The 14,920-nt window shown below is 29.2% G+C and overlaps 2 protein-coding genes and 1 long non-coding RNA gene across 3 annotated transcripts in view; all 3 read right to left on the reverse strand.

Moving 5' to 3' along the window:
• The window catches only part of LOC111621423 (inactive dipeptidyl peptidase 10-like), a 37,965-nt gene extending 27,304 nt beyond the window's left edge, over positions 1-10,661 (reverse strand). Inside the window, exon 1 of the mRNA XM_023363557.1 lies at positions 10,627-10,661. The gene's annotated coding sequence lies outside the window, so the exon portion shown is untranslated. The remainder of the gene's footprint in view (positions 1-10,626) is intronic.
• Positions 10,662-11,244: 583 nt separating this feature from the next.
• Positions 11,245-13,405, reverse strand: LOC111621414 (transcription factor Sp5-like). Its single transcript, XM_023363535.1, has 2 exons — positions 13,063-13,405; positions 11,245-11,939 (listed from the first exon to the last, which is right to left on the reverse strand). Exon 2 carries the CDS (start codon positions 11,936-11,938, stop codon positions 11,294-11,296), a length of 645 nt encoding a protein of 214 aa, XP_023219303.1. The 5' UTR covers position 11,939; positions 13,063-13,405; the 3' UTR covers positions 11,245-11,293.
• A 271-nt stretch (positions 13,406-13,676) lies between these two features.
• On the reverse strand, positions 13,677-14,707 carry LOC111621416. Its single transcript, XR_002756072.1, has 3 exons — positions 14,609-14,707; positions 14,220-14,327; positions 13,677-14,036 (listed from the first exon to the last, which is right to left on the reverse strand). It is a non-coding gene; the product is annotated as an uncharacterized LOC111621416 (long non-coding RNA).
• Between the last annotated feature and the right edge of the window lie 213 nt (positions 14,708-14,920).

Genomic DNA, 14,920 nt, shown 5'->3' on the forward strand with positions numbered 1-14,920 from the left:
GTACTCTTTCATACCTCTAAGCTGGTAACACAGCAGGCAGTACGATTTTATAAAAAAAAGACATAGTCCTGTCAATAAATATTTATTTAAATTTCATAAATAACAGTATTATACTTTAAATTTAATTGATTGAAAATCATGAAGATCTAAATTCGAATCCAATTCTTCAAAGAGAAAGGAGATTCGATAGCTTAGTTCAATATTCCATGTGTCTATATTTCATTTTTTATAATTCTTTTAAATATTTTTACATTCTTACATAATAACAGTTATCATAAAATATTATATTAAATATCACATTGATAGATAAATGTTAAATGTCACGATAAGATCTAAAACTTATCATAATTAAGCAAGGATTAACAGCTCACAGAAATATTGAAAATGTAATTAGACATATTGCACCGTTCATTAATCTTCTCTATTCTAAGAAAACAATCTTTTGAAGGGTCATTAGATTATATTTTTCCATTTCGGATAGCTAGACTCCATGGATAAGAAATGAAAACAGAAACCTATATCAAGAAAAATTCAGAATTAGGATTCAATTTTCACTATTAAAAAAACGGTATGCTACAACTCACTTAATAATCTCAAAATTATCAGCAATAAAAACGAATAAAATAGATAAATATTAATTCCATATCAAACTGTAATGCAATATTGCATTACAGTTTGACATGGAAAAGGTCAGTAACATGACAAAATGGACAAATTATAAAATAGAGTAGAATATAAGAAGTGCTCCTTGTTTAACTTCCGAACAATAATTTAATTAACATTATCTAACCGTAGAAGTTTAAATTCAGAAGTTGATCTCAAATGCTTTATATTATTAAATCCGTATTTTAAATCTGATTGGTGATTTAAGAGGAACAATTAAATAAAAACTTTCATTGACTTGTGTGAATTCTGCCACGAGTTTATTTGACTAGAAATATCATGCGTCAAGTTAAAAATGGAACTGACTTCAACAAAGAAAAAAAGAAAAAACATAATGAAATGAATTCAAAAAATCATATCTTGTGCTGGGCAGCAAATAGAATGCCTTTCAAAGAGAAATCCAATTTACGGATCGACTAGATTGAATTTTTATCTGAGATATACACGATTTGACAGATGTTATCATCTTAAATAAAATGAAGCATTTAAATGTTAAATAATTGGATGTGATTTTGATTGAAAATTTGAGCGTTCTCAAGTTATATCGACGATAGTTTTGCTCATTACGAGAGAATCTGAATTGCAATGGAATTTGTATAAGTACAAAATGGGATAGAAAACTCCGAGAACGAAATGAATCATATTCAAACGTGGGTTTTCTATAGAGACAGAAAATTTCTTGCCACCATAGTCATGCGAGATGAATCGAATTTCATTGAAACGCTGGTTTCCTTTTCAATATAAACGCTAGTTTATATTGAAAACTAGGAAACCAACAATATAATGATACATTTTAATCATAAAAATCGTAACTGAAATACATCTTTTGAGATATTCTAAAACGATTTAAATTCGAAGAATAAGAAAGAATGACGAAAAGATACATGTCTCATATTATTATTAGCCAAATCATTAAAGACATAATTTATTGTATTTTTATTCTTTTAATATCAATAAACTTGTTTTAGTCTCTGTAGTTTATATTTCTAACTTTAAGTATTAAAAAATGGCAATTTAATTAACTTTATGTAAATTAATGTATTCTTGTTTGAAATATTATCGAAGCCAAACATAATACAAGTACAGTCTATTATTCTTTTACGTTATTATTTAATTAAACAATATATAAAATACGATAAAATATTTTAACAATCTATTTTAAGTAATAATTTGACTAGCTAATTTTCAGGCTAATGTCAAATTTATATACTGTATTAGGCAGATCGAAAGTTTAATAATATGAAAGTCGGCCAGAAGCCTATGTGAAAAATCTTATCCCAGATCCCCATTTCCATATAATGCGAACGAGAAGCGTTAATTTTCTTTCTTTTTTTCTTTTTTTAAATGATCAATTGTGTTTCAATATGCTATGCTCTTCTAACACGTGATTATTTAAGAAACTGCTAACGTTTTATGCAGAAATGGTGATCCTGCCTCAGCCTATCTCCACGAGGACTTGAGAATCGAATCTATTCCGAATCGTCGTAATTTATCTTAGGGTATATTATGGCGCACTGTTCTCCTTTCTTCTCGCAAATGCTTCGATAATACCGAGCATAGATCTTTGTTACTGAAGATCCAGGGAAAGTTGAAGTTGGCCATAAAGCCCTTGAATGTCGTTGCCATCAAAGAAATTCCAACCTAATCCAATTCGAAAGTTGCACAGAACAAAGAAAGAACAGATAAATCTGATTTTTGGCAATGTGTTACGTGGACGAATTTTAATATTTAAAAATATATATATATATATATATTTTTTTTGAAAATTTCAACTTTATAACTTTCTTTTAAAGCTTTCTTCGAGATATCGCATTTGTTGGAGAAGTAAAATTGAAGAAAGTATTAACAGAGTTCTTTTATGTAAGTATATTTATTTAGTTTTCGAAAGAGATAAAACTACCTTCACACATGACTGAACAAAAAACTGTAAGTTCTATTTTTATTCTTTTTAAATACAAAATTACATTTAAAATGTGTCTTTTCTTACTATATGCTTTTATATTTTCCATTTATTAGCAATTCGTACTTTTAGAAGTTATATATCAATATTTGAAATAATTACGGAAACATTTACGTTAATAAAAACAATAATAATGTAATTAATAAAACAAATTCGTCAATTTACAAATACAAAGAATAGTAATTAACAATTTTTGAAATATTGATAGTTGCATACAATAGGGAGACGTAAGCTTAATAAATATTATTAGTAAAGTAAATTATTGTATAGTAAGTTAAATACAAGTTGTATTTAACTTTTAAATACAGTGAAACCTGTGTAAAGCGGAATCGCACAGTGCCGAATATTTCCGTTTTGAACAGGTTTATATACTTTATTTTCTCTTTTACTGTTTAAATATATTTAAAAAATTTATTACTATGTTTAATTCAAAGCGATTCCAAGTGAATATGGGAATATTCGAATGCAAGAATCGAGAAGTATTCGATTGGAAAACTTCTCTTTGTGCTGGATATTCGAATACTTCTCTGATGCGACCTTTACGAGCTCACAGGACAAAGAGCAGCCAATTTTAGTATCATAAACTAGTGTCTCGCTCTGCCGACACTACATTACATTAATACAGAGACTAAGTTATTATGTCATATTACTTCTCGACAAATTTTATAATATACTGCAATCTTTGAAATCAACAATTATATTAATAAACTTGTTCCCGAATACTTGATACTAGTTAGTTTGTATAAGGCAAATTTACAGCACTGTGTTACCATTTCTTTTACTTTGCATTCGGTGTTTATTCTGGAAAACTCGTTTCTCAGAAATTCATTCTATTATTGAGAGTTGTCGATTCGAAAAGTACTCGATTCTGGTTAATTTTAACAAGGATTATCATTAAAGACCGTCTGGCTGCATATTCCTATGCCATGTGACCTTCGTTTCTTCACCCAGCTTCAGGATACAGGTATAGTTCGTCATGCTCTACAATGGTAGTTATACTTGGAGGCGATTGTACTTATTTATCTACGAATGAAATGTTAATTTTCCTCTTTATCCAGGTTACGTTACGTTCTTAGTATCAAAATCCTCTTTTGTTTCCTTCGTTGGATGGGTTCCCGACCTTTAGTAAAATTTAGCATAGGAAAAAAACGTTTCGTTTCGAAGAATTCATCTTTTTAGGCAGATTTCCGTTTTATACAGATTTTATTGTATTTCAAACATCAAATTTTAGCAATATCCCAATTGTAACTAATGCGAAATTTCACATGCCAAACATCTCAATCTAATAATATTGACATTAAATAGAATCGATTGATAAAATTACCGTTTTGAACGTCTCTTATTCGAGTCATCATTAATGCAAGCATGTGCTTGTCCATGTTAATAACACTGAATAAATTAGAACTAATAGGTTTATACGAATATCTGTTTTTAAATTAGCATATTTGACCATTAATTAAAGTTAAAGTTATTTTATTAGAATAAATTATTTACTTCGAAATTCATAATGTATTGTTTAACAATGTAATGGAAGCATAAAATGCACCACAATAAATCTGAAACGGTGCATTTTACAACTATATTTTTAATAAGTAATTTAAATTTATTATTGAAGATTACCTTCTACAAAATGGCAAGTTGATTATTATCGTAATTATTAACCGAAAAATTTATATTATTAAATGTGGAATTACCGAACGTTATCTTGTTGTTATGATAACGAACAAAAGTTTAAAAATATTCTAATTTCGGATAATAAAATAATTATATACGATTATAATAAAAACTTATTTGTTTTATTTATATTATAAATGTAATAAGAATCACAGCACAGAAATACAGTGCATAGAAGAGTTGTAGCACGTTTTCTATATAGAGGAACGTTGGGCAATGATGCTCAGAGTGCAATCACGCTCACTTAGGTATCTCGAAACAGAATGGAATTGTGAATGTACAATTGTTGTGGCCAGGTAACAAATGTCATCATAAGTCTATAGTCACGTTTTGGTCGCCATCAGAAGCAGAATTTTTTTCTTTCATTGGTATGTTGTTTTTCAAGTCATCTCTTAGAAAATTTTGCAAATTTTACAATTACACTATACAGACGTGTAATCCGAAAAAGTTTACCTGTCGATTATTTAATTTTTATGTGATATATATGTAATATAATAATATAAAGGTATTTATAAAAAAGTAAAGTTTATATATGATCTTCGTATATGTAGGAGAGACTGAGAGAATCGCGGACATAAGATTCTCTGTATCATGCATTTCGTTAGAGAAAACCTAGGACTTTTTGTATCAGTTGATACTTCAATCTGTTGGCTGCCATATAGTATAGGACATTAAAAAATCTAACTTACTTTTTTCCCCAAAAATAAAAAACTATATAACTATGCAATGTCCGGCTTTCCTCTGTAGAGCGGGGCAATAACAGACAGTACTAGGATCAACGACGAGTTAGCTAGACAGTGGCAAAAATCTGACAAAGGAAAGAAAGAAATAAAATAAAATTTATTTACACATATTCATTAGAAATTGAAATAACATAGATTCTAATTTATGAAAAAAGAAAAATGAGCATCTCGAATATTAAATCACTACAATATTAGGTTGTCATGATCATGAACAGATCCTGATCAAAAGTGAACCTCCAAGGCAATTCCGGGCAGTTTAAGGTTGTCCACGGTTGTCCCAAATCGCCATATTTAATTCTAATCGACTATGAAAAGAGAAACGTTATCCTATCTAAATTTCGATGTGTGGTAAATAAATAGCACAAAACATATTATTATCCATATTTATGAGAATATCTAAACACTTCATGTGATACTTGTAATAAAACTTTCCTGAAATAATAAAAATTTTCAAAAACAATGAATTTTTCAGCAGCACAAAATATGAACGAAAATGCTCCGGTGTAAGAACAAATGTCAATGTGACGTGCATGGTTTAATCTCGTCATTCGCGACGCTAGTGCCAGCTTGATGTATACTTTAATCTCGTCATAACTTTCGGTAGTGTATAAAATAGTGAAAACTGAGCGAAGTTCTGATCCGCTTATAAAAGCATGAATTTAAAGAATATAGGCTAACAGTTGCTGAATTAATAAAGAAATTGAAAGAATTAGGGGCCAAGACATGCGTGTCGTCAGTGGGGATCTAATGGGTCTGTAGACTCCTCTTTCAGCCGTGTAGGGTTATTATACAACACAAAGTTGGGATCACTCGTCAGATTGATATTTATACTGCATAATGATAAAAAAATACTATATTCTTAAGCTTGAATTTTGTTTTTATTGTATAAAACGTTGATTTATAACTCGATGAATAGTGACACAGGCATAGGTTAGAGGGTTCCCAATACATATGTATATATAATATTAAAATTTTTTACATTATTATGTAATTTTTAAGATAATGTATTAATACCATACTTTCAAGCTATTTGATGAAAATTAAATTTTTAATAAATTTAAAAAAATTGAGACTGCATTCCTAATAGGATTCATTGACGTGAATTGTGATAACCCGCCCAGTCACGAGCTTCTAGAAGGCGACATATTTGTATGAAAGAACTGGATAGCAAAAACGCAGCGGAGTTGTAAGTATATTGACGAAGTTTATATTGTATATTGATATTGATAAAGTTGCAAATACATTCGCGACATTGCATCCTTCTCGGATGCAATTAGATTTGTTGTAGGCAATCGAAGGTTTTCTTGAAGACGTGAAACGTTATTTTGTAATAAACATAATGTGTTGTTTCTTATTCCACTAGACTCTCCCTGGTAACGACGCGCCTGGTACTACAAGAACAAAGATAGAACCCTAGAAAGGTACACAAGCTTAAAGTATTATACTAACGCTTTTAGTTGTTTGCTTTTGTTTTTGATCTTGCTCTTGTCGTCCGATACCTGAATGCAGGCAAGGCGTAACATAATTAATAAATAATACATAATTATTTTTTAAAAAATAATTAAGAAACGCAGTAAAAATTCATTATAAAATTTGCTTGATATTAAGATTGAATTAGTAATAGGCAAGAGTAGTAAATGACCAAAAAACAAAAAATACAAAATACAAAATACTGTCAATAGTCAATATGTTTAACTAGAATTTTGACATGAACTTTTTGATTTTTAGACATAGATTTGACTACACACATAATAAATACATAGCTTAACTGTGAAAAACACTAACAAGTAAGTGTACAACATATCGTTTTTATCAAATAAAAGTCATTGTACTTATATACGAAGTGACACTTCATAAAACCTGTGAATTTCAAACATGGACATTTTTTATTATTGACAGGCACACAACAATTAAACCTGCATTTCGATAATATCAAAGTAAGTAAAAAAACAGTAATTTTAAACAACGTAAAAACAATACGACAGACGAAACAGGAAGCTACGTATTCATAAGCCTGAAACTGACGCCACGTATTCGGTTTTGAAAAGTGTACGCTCTATACTACGTGGCTGATAGGAATCATGACGCAGCGTGACAGTGCTGCCAACTTTTACTTTTTATAATATGTTTTTACTGTCACAACTAGGTACATAGATAGACACTGGGCATTTCTGACATCAATCTTTATTCGGGAATATCTTGTTGCCCGAACACACAAACAAGAAAAATGACACGGTTTCAGAATACGCAATTTTTATAATATTTCATATCCGGCATTACCCGGTGTCCGGTATTGCTTCAGTCTCTCCTATGTATTGTGATTAGCTGTTTCTTACTTATTTTCTTTTCTTAGCTGAATGCTGTATTAAGATACAATATTACTCGTATATTGAAATTTTCGTATAGAATTCGATATCCGAATCTGGACAGTCTAATGTTTGGAATTTTATGTCTTTCACGAAGTGCAAGAAGTACAGTACTAAGTAAATATTCCATGCCGAGCATTGTATTTTTGTATTCGCACGAGCGTGCGCTAAGGTCGCATGGCGGCGGCATTTATAGATCGGTTGGGTTCTTTTTTCATTGTATCAAGTGTATGTGAGAAAGCGTGTTACAAAAGATGTGTTGGTAAGATTTCTGGTATTGCCTTTTCTGTTTTAAAATGTGATACGCAGTTTGAAAAGAAAGCGTGTTCAAACATGGTCTGAAGACCTGTACAATGCCATAGCTCTCAATAAAAGTAAGTTATCTATGGGTGCGTATACTTTTAGCTCCGATCTCGCCCCTAGCGCACTCAGCCTGTATAATTTTTGTTAGCTACCAATGAGCACGGCGTTTACTTTTCGCACCCGTGACGTCATTGCTAGCATTCCTAGCGCGCTCGGCGTGCTCGAAGAATTTACAACGAGCTTGGAGTTTGTTCAAAGATGGCGGCGTCCATTACTGTATACTTTTACGAGCGTGCTAGTATGACGTCAGGCTGAGCTAGGTGTCAGCTCGGCGAGTTGGAAGCTAGCAAAAAGTAAACGCATCCTATTAGTGATGTTGCTCGGCCATTCAATGTCCGTAATAAGTAACTGCAAATTCCCCAATCAGACGTGTGAGTAGGCAAACAATTTTGACTAGACATGATATATGCAATTTAGTTTACCAGTTCGTCACCATGAACACCCCATATCCATTTAATAATACAATCAAGCTTAAAAGGTCTTCTTGGTTTGTTTCGTTTTCTAAATGAAACAAACCAAGGTTTTTCTCTTAGAAAAACACAGGATTTGCTAAAGTTTGGTGCTAAAAGCCTGATCAAAGAACAATAAACACATTCTTCATTGTCCCGAAAACCTTCCAGGACAATGCTGGATAAAACAAAGCTAATGGTGACATCCTGAATGAATCTTTAATGCTGACGAATATGGACTGTAGTTGAATAATAGGACAAAAGCTAATTTCTACCATGTCCTACTTCACCCCCTGTGATGAGGCTATTCCGGACAATTTAATGCGTTGAAGATTTAATTTTTTTTCTGTACGTTAATGTCACTGAACTCTGTACTACCAGACAATGAAAGTATAAAGTCTAAACTGTTTACGGAAACAAACTAGCATGTTTATAGCAATAAATGTGGTTATTATACATTATTTTATGTGAAATGTCCGAATTCGCTCCTTTTACTATAATTGATTAATTTAGATTTTGTTCTTTATATTTATTTGTAAAAATTAAAATTTAAAATACAGTATACTTAAATTACATTTTCATATATAATTTATTTGTAAACATATATGTTTTACTTTTATATTCAATCATAAAAATTCGGTTGTTTTTTTCTACTTTTGAATTTTAAAAACTTGTTCTTTAATTATAAAATAGAAATTAATAAATTTATAAATTATTTTGTTTTGTTCCCATTAAGAATATTATTATAATTATTAGCAATAATACTAACTTTATAACATTTCTTAGGAAATAATTACTTAACCCTTAGCAATACCTGAAAATATATAAGTTACTAAGTAAAGCATGCATAAAGAACCGCACACACGTGATTAATATACATTGTGACGATATTGCCAGTCTACTACAAGTGTCATGACTACTAATATCAATTAGAATCAAACATGGCATCCAAATATCACTCTTTTCTACTTGTGGGTCGTTAGTTTTAACAATCTATCACCCTTAAGTTTTATAATGGATAATTAAGAAACATCTTACAAGAAAATTAATTAATATTGTTTATCCAATAATTGAGTTTCATTAGTAAATTAGGTAAAGCAAAAGTAAAACAAATTCTGTATATTGTTAAAATAACTTATTGAAGATCACTTTCATTAACTAAAATATTTTAAATTGTATTATTTATATTCATAATTAAAAGAATTATATAAATAATTTATAACTTTATATATTAGTAATATTAAACGATCTCAAAATTCTGACATTCTTACGTGAGGCAACATCAACCGTATAGAGTTGTATTATATATCCTTTTGATATATATTAGACATTATCGACATCGACAGGTCACTTAGAAAAAAGATTTTCTTATATCTTTGTTTTATTACAACAACTTAGTCAGAAAGTAATTGTTTTAGTAACTCGCAATACTTTATAAATCTAATTTAAAAATAAATATAAATTAACAACGAGGCACATCATTTAAATAAGTGTTTTTACAGAATATTTAAATCATCAAAATGCAAATATATATTTTTTTCCTTATATTTAATTCATTAAGAGCTGTAAAAGATAACATTTTTTTTAAATTTAATTTAATCTTTAATAATGAATAATGTTGATTTGATTCAAAGTTTGAAATATTTTCATCCCAAAATTGCAATTTTAAATATTCATGACTTGTATTAATATATTAATTACAAATAATTTTTTCCCAATTTATTTATAATATTTAGATTTAAATGCATTTTTTTAAAAAATAAAATAACAAATTTTTCATTTATAAATTGGATTTTTTTTTTCACATTTATTCAAAAACTTTTTAAACAAAATCTAATCATCATTTTGAATTTAATACAAAACAGTTCAGTTCTTTTATCTCTTATTTTCAAAATTAATAGATTCGGTATTTGCTAAGAAAATAATACAAATAATTTTATTTATATACCAATGAACCGTGTAATTAAACTCGATAGAAATTTTCTAAAAATAAAAGATTGCAGATTAAATTTATTGAGAGAAGTTGCAAATTTCTGTATATTTATCAATAAATATAACGTATAGATTCGAAATTAATTAATATAAATCTAAGACAGGTTTTAACAGACGTAAACAAAATTGCACGTCATTTCACTAATCGGTTGTAGTAGCTAATAAGACAGATCAAAGGCACTCGGAAAGAGAAGTTAAACAACCTTCGACCTTCGAATAATGTCGCATTTATCATATCTCGTTCGTATTTTGGACAATAAGCACGTTTAAAATGGTATAAAAAAAACAGGATAAAGAAAGAGTTCACCTTTGTGGAGCCACTAACCCGCAATCCATTACTACTTTCTCTTCATGCTAACAGACCGATTATGGAAATGAACAATACAGACAGACATTTGAAAATGATGACCACTTACCTTACCGACTTTGCACAGGAGTCAGTTTGTTGTCGTTTTACTGTCTTTCTGTCAAAAGACAGCAGCTCACGTTCATACCCTTCATTCTCCATCACCATAGCAACAGTTGTCAGTAATACCTGACGCATGTGCAGGCCACGTGTTACGGATAAAATAAAACTGTCCGGGTGACAAGATGTCTTAATTAATTCGCCAACTAAGATTATCGAGGTGTTTGGAATAAATTAGATTCATCTATCTAATTAACAACAAAAGAGCAATGTGAAAACGTTAGAAGATAGCGCAATTACTACTCTACTTATTCCATTCATTTGAAGATGTCTTACGATAATAATTAAATCTAGTTTATGCATTAACTAAATTTCCTATGACGTTGTAACAAAAATTTAAATATAGAAACTAGTTTATGCTTTGTAAAAGATCTATAACAGAAAGTTAATCCTCTTACAATTCGAGATTATAAATCTCTCTATTATACTATTCCTATGCCCTTAGGAGTTTGGAAGCAAAACTTTAAAAAATTTACTTAAATAATCGATGACGAGAAAGGGTTTTTAATTAAATCGAGATAATTTAAAAGAGAAAGAGAAAAAAAGACACTTTTTTACTTAAAGTTTCAATATTTAATTGAAAAATTCATTATATACAGACTAAGAGCAAGTACAATTTACAATATGTTCTTAGATGCTGTAGAATGGGTCTTCATATGTTTATTTAAATGATCAGATCTGGTAAATCGCTTGGTGCATTGATTGCACGCGTAACGTTTATCACCGGTGTGCGTCCTCATGTGACGTTGCAACTCATCAGAACGGGTGAAATTCTTCTGACAATGCAACCAACTACACGCGAAAGGTCTTTCACCTAAATGCCATCGAAGATGGGCCTTTAGATGAGAGGTCTTTCCGTATACTTTTTCACAATTCGGAAAGTGACAACGATGTTGCTTTTTGCCATTTCCGTTATTGTTGCCTTCGGGATTCTGACAGTTAGGACACACGCACTTTCTGCAACGTCGAGTGGATATAACGGATGAGGTTATTTCAGGCTTTTGCATCGGAATGTTACAGCTAAAAGGAGTCTGAGGAAGAAATCTTTGGCTCCAGCAATCGGTTGGCAAACTAGAATTGTAAGTTACCGGAATTATTGGAGTCAGATCAGTGTGGGTCGTAGTCAGATCCGTATTCATATTAGAATGAATATAAGGTAAAGTAAGCATCGGAGGTCTCCAGGGTATTGTCGACAGAACCGATTTTTCTGGATTCAGAGATGGAATCGTATCCATATAATAATTTCTCAAACTCGGTGTCATTCTAGAAAAAATTAAATTAAAATAATAATTAACACTTTAATGAAGCGTTAAAATATACAAAATATTAATTAAACACCATAGATTTATTTTTACTAATAATTTATAGAATGCAAGTAAAACTAAATACTTATATATAGACCAATGTTATAATTAAAAATTACAAATTAATGATTATATTTACTTAATAATTATTACTGTTTATAAGGTTACAAAATTATTATTTTTGTAATTTTTTTTCCTTAATAGATAAGTCTTAATCAATATATTTCTATTTGTTTGATGTTATATATACTTGAATATGGATTGAATTTGCAAGTTAACAATGAACACAATTCAAACACGTCTTCTTTATGTTTTCTATGCGTGCCTATTCTATTTAAGCCGAATTTGAATAAATGATTTCAGAATTATAAAATAAAAATATATAAATATAGCTTAATCTCAATGATTTTTACATTTGAATTTAAGAGTAATTAAAGGATTCTAGAAGAAAAATAATGAGAAAACAAAAATATGGAAATTAGGAATTTTTAAAGATATGATATATAAGAATTTTATGTTAAGAATTAAAAAATTCTCTACAATACGAATAAATGTATGTCGAGCATAAATATATTTATAGAAATTTATTATTGTTTCAGCTTAAACTTCTACTAATTCAATATAATCTCATCTTCGACTCTAATCTATAAGTTTTTAGACGACAAAAAGGAAGCACGAAAATTTATTTTTGGACGTTTAATCGATTTGTCATAGTTTTCGATTTGAAAGCAGAAAAATAAAATAAAAACACTAAGAAAATTACTATTTAAACTTATAAAAACGTAATAAAAATCTTCTTTACTAAAGGGTCATTAATATAGCTTTATATTCAACACTGTTTAAATAAGTATAATAATTATATTATGATGAGATAAAATATGAAACTTATTTTAATGAAATACTTCATTAAAATAATTAAATTAATTAAGATTTAAAATTAATATAATTGCCATTTAATTAGCAAGAAGATCAAGGTTGACAGAATAATAATAATATTAAATATAACTATAAAATGCTCGAATCTGTGTTCTAAAAGTCTAGTAAAAATGAAAAACAAGTAAAATTCGAACGTGAAAACATACCTTCTTGTTCGAAATCCAAATAGGAAAGCTTACAGATGTTTTGTGCTTCATCGTTTGTGGTACCCGCTGACCAATAAGGCTACGCTAGAGAAGTCTTTTGAGGTCGCCGCACCCCATTTCTGAGCGAGTTTCACTAACATGTTACTGGAGGCTTATGTATTGACAAACATAATGACTTATATTATGGGGGGTGTCCTGCCGAGAACAAGCAGCAAGGAGAAATAATCACGGCCCGAGGTGTCGTTGACAGATTTATACAACCGACTAAATAACACTAAGCTGTTTTTTGAGTAGTTTAAAATATTTAGTTGCGGTAATAAAATTAATATATTCGCGAGTTTTATTTGTTTTTCTCCTACCAAACTTAACACGAAGCAGGGAGCGGTTGTCAACGTAGAAGGATATACCCCGAGACAGAAATATGACCTCGGTGACAAAGGTCAACCATGTGGATTTTCCGAAGGCTACAGTCACACCCTCGAACTATAATTATTGACTGGATAGTATCCAGTTCGAATTAACTGCAGGTGTGCCTACTGCGGACCACTTCAAAGTTGCAAGTTTCTTTTCCCCTATCGAACTCGATCAACGAATCCTTCGGGGTGTTTTTCGATTCTTTGTTCAATTCTTAACGGATTTTCGTGTCTTTTCACTTGTTAAAAGAAAGAACATGCTTAAATAAAGGATTGGTTTTGTGAATGATTTTATTTAAAACGCTGCTTTCAACTTAAGAAGATTTATTGTTCTCGAAAATGATACTTTACAGAAGTTTTAACAGTAATTAAAATTTATATACTGCATATAATAGACTACTTAAATGTTAGAGTTACATTTAAAACATTTTATATTACAGCTCTACGCTTTCAGCAGAAACAAATAAGCCTGGCACAAGTTCAAACTCCTCCAAAATGGAAACTTTTTTAATGGGCTTGTCAACATTCACGAATCCTTCTATTTTTCTACTTTCATCATCACTATAAATAAGATAAAATATTTTTTCTTTTTAATTCCTATCAGTATTTATAAAGTTAATTATTTGAATCTAACAGAAATTAAACGAGAAAGTAATTACTCGATACTTAATTTGATGACCTGTTATGCTTAAGGGTGTTCGAAATCCTCGAAGAATAAGATTATATTTACAGAACTATATTTACCTGCATTTATTAACAGATGAATTACTATCATTTCTAGTAATTTGGCTTTTTTCATCACTTCCTTTATCATATGATTTATTTATAAATTTCGAATCTAATTCCGGTTCTCTAAAACAATTATATATACACTTATAAATTATTTATTTAATTAACTTTAACTAGACTTTCTTAATCGCCAAATGTAATTAAACATTTACAAATAACTTTATATTTTAAAAAGGATGAAGTTTATAATTTCGATTAAATAATAATAATAATTCAGAACAAAAATATAATATACTGTATAATTTATAAATCAATTAATAAAATTTACTTTAGAAAAGTTTGTTAAATAAAACTGAGTGCAAAGAATCTTTACATTAAAAAAACAACAACTTCATAGTATTTACCTCTTAATTATTTTGTGAATAGCTGCATCCCAATCTTCTGGTATTTCTAATAATTCTTCTGTAATAGTTGGTCTGTAATGGAATCTAGAAATTTTGTTCATCTGAAAAAATTAAGCAACTATATCCAAGTGCTCTAATGTATATTTTCTTTATAATAGATTAGTTTAGAAAACTANTTTTTTTTTTTTTTTTTTTTTTTTTTTTTTTTTTTTTTTTTTTTTTTTTTTTTTTTTTTTTTTTTTTTTTTTTTTTTTTTTTTTTTTTTTTTTTTTTTTTTTTTTTTTTTTTTTTTTTTTTTTTTTTTTTTTTTTT

The sequence above is a fragment of the Centruroides sculpturatus genome, unplaced genomic scaffold (genome assembly GCF_000671375.1).
Source record: "Centruroides sculpturatus isolate CEXI.00-Female unplaced genomic scaffold, Cexi_2.0 scaffold270, whole genome shotgun sequence".
Lineage (NCBI taxonomy): Eukaryota > Metazoa > Arthropoda > Arachnida > Scorpiones > Buthidae > Centruroides > Centruroides sculpturatus.

What these genes read in the sequence shown, in the direction of transcription:
- LOC111621414 (XM_023363535.1), bottom strand. Translation starts at nt 11,938, where the DNA reads ATGACACCGAGTTTGAGAAATTATTATATGGATACGATTCCATCTCTG.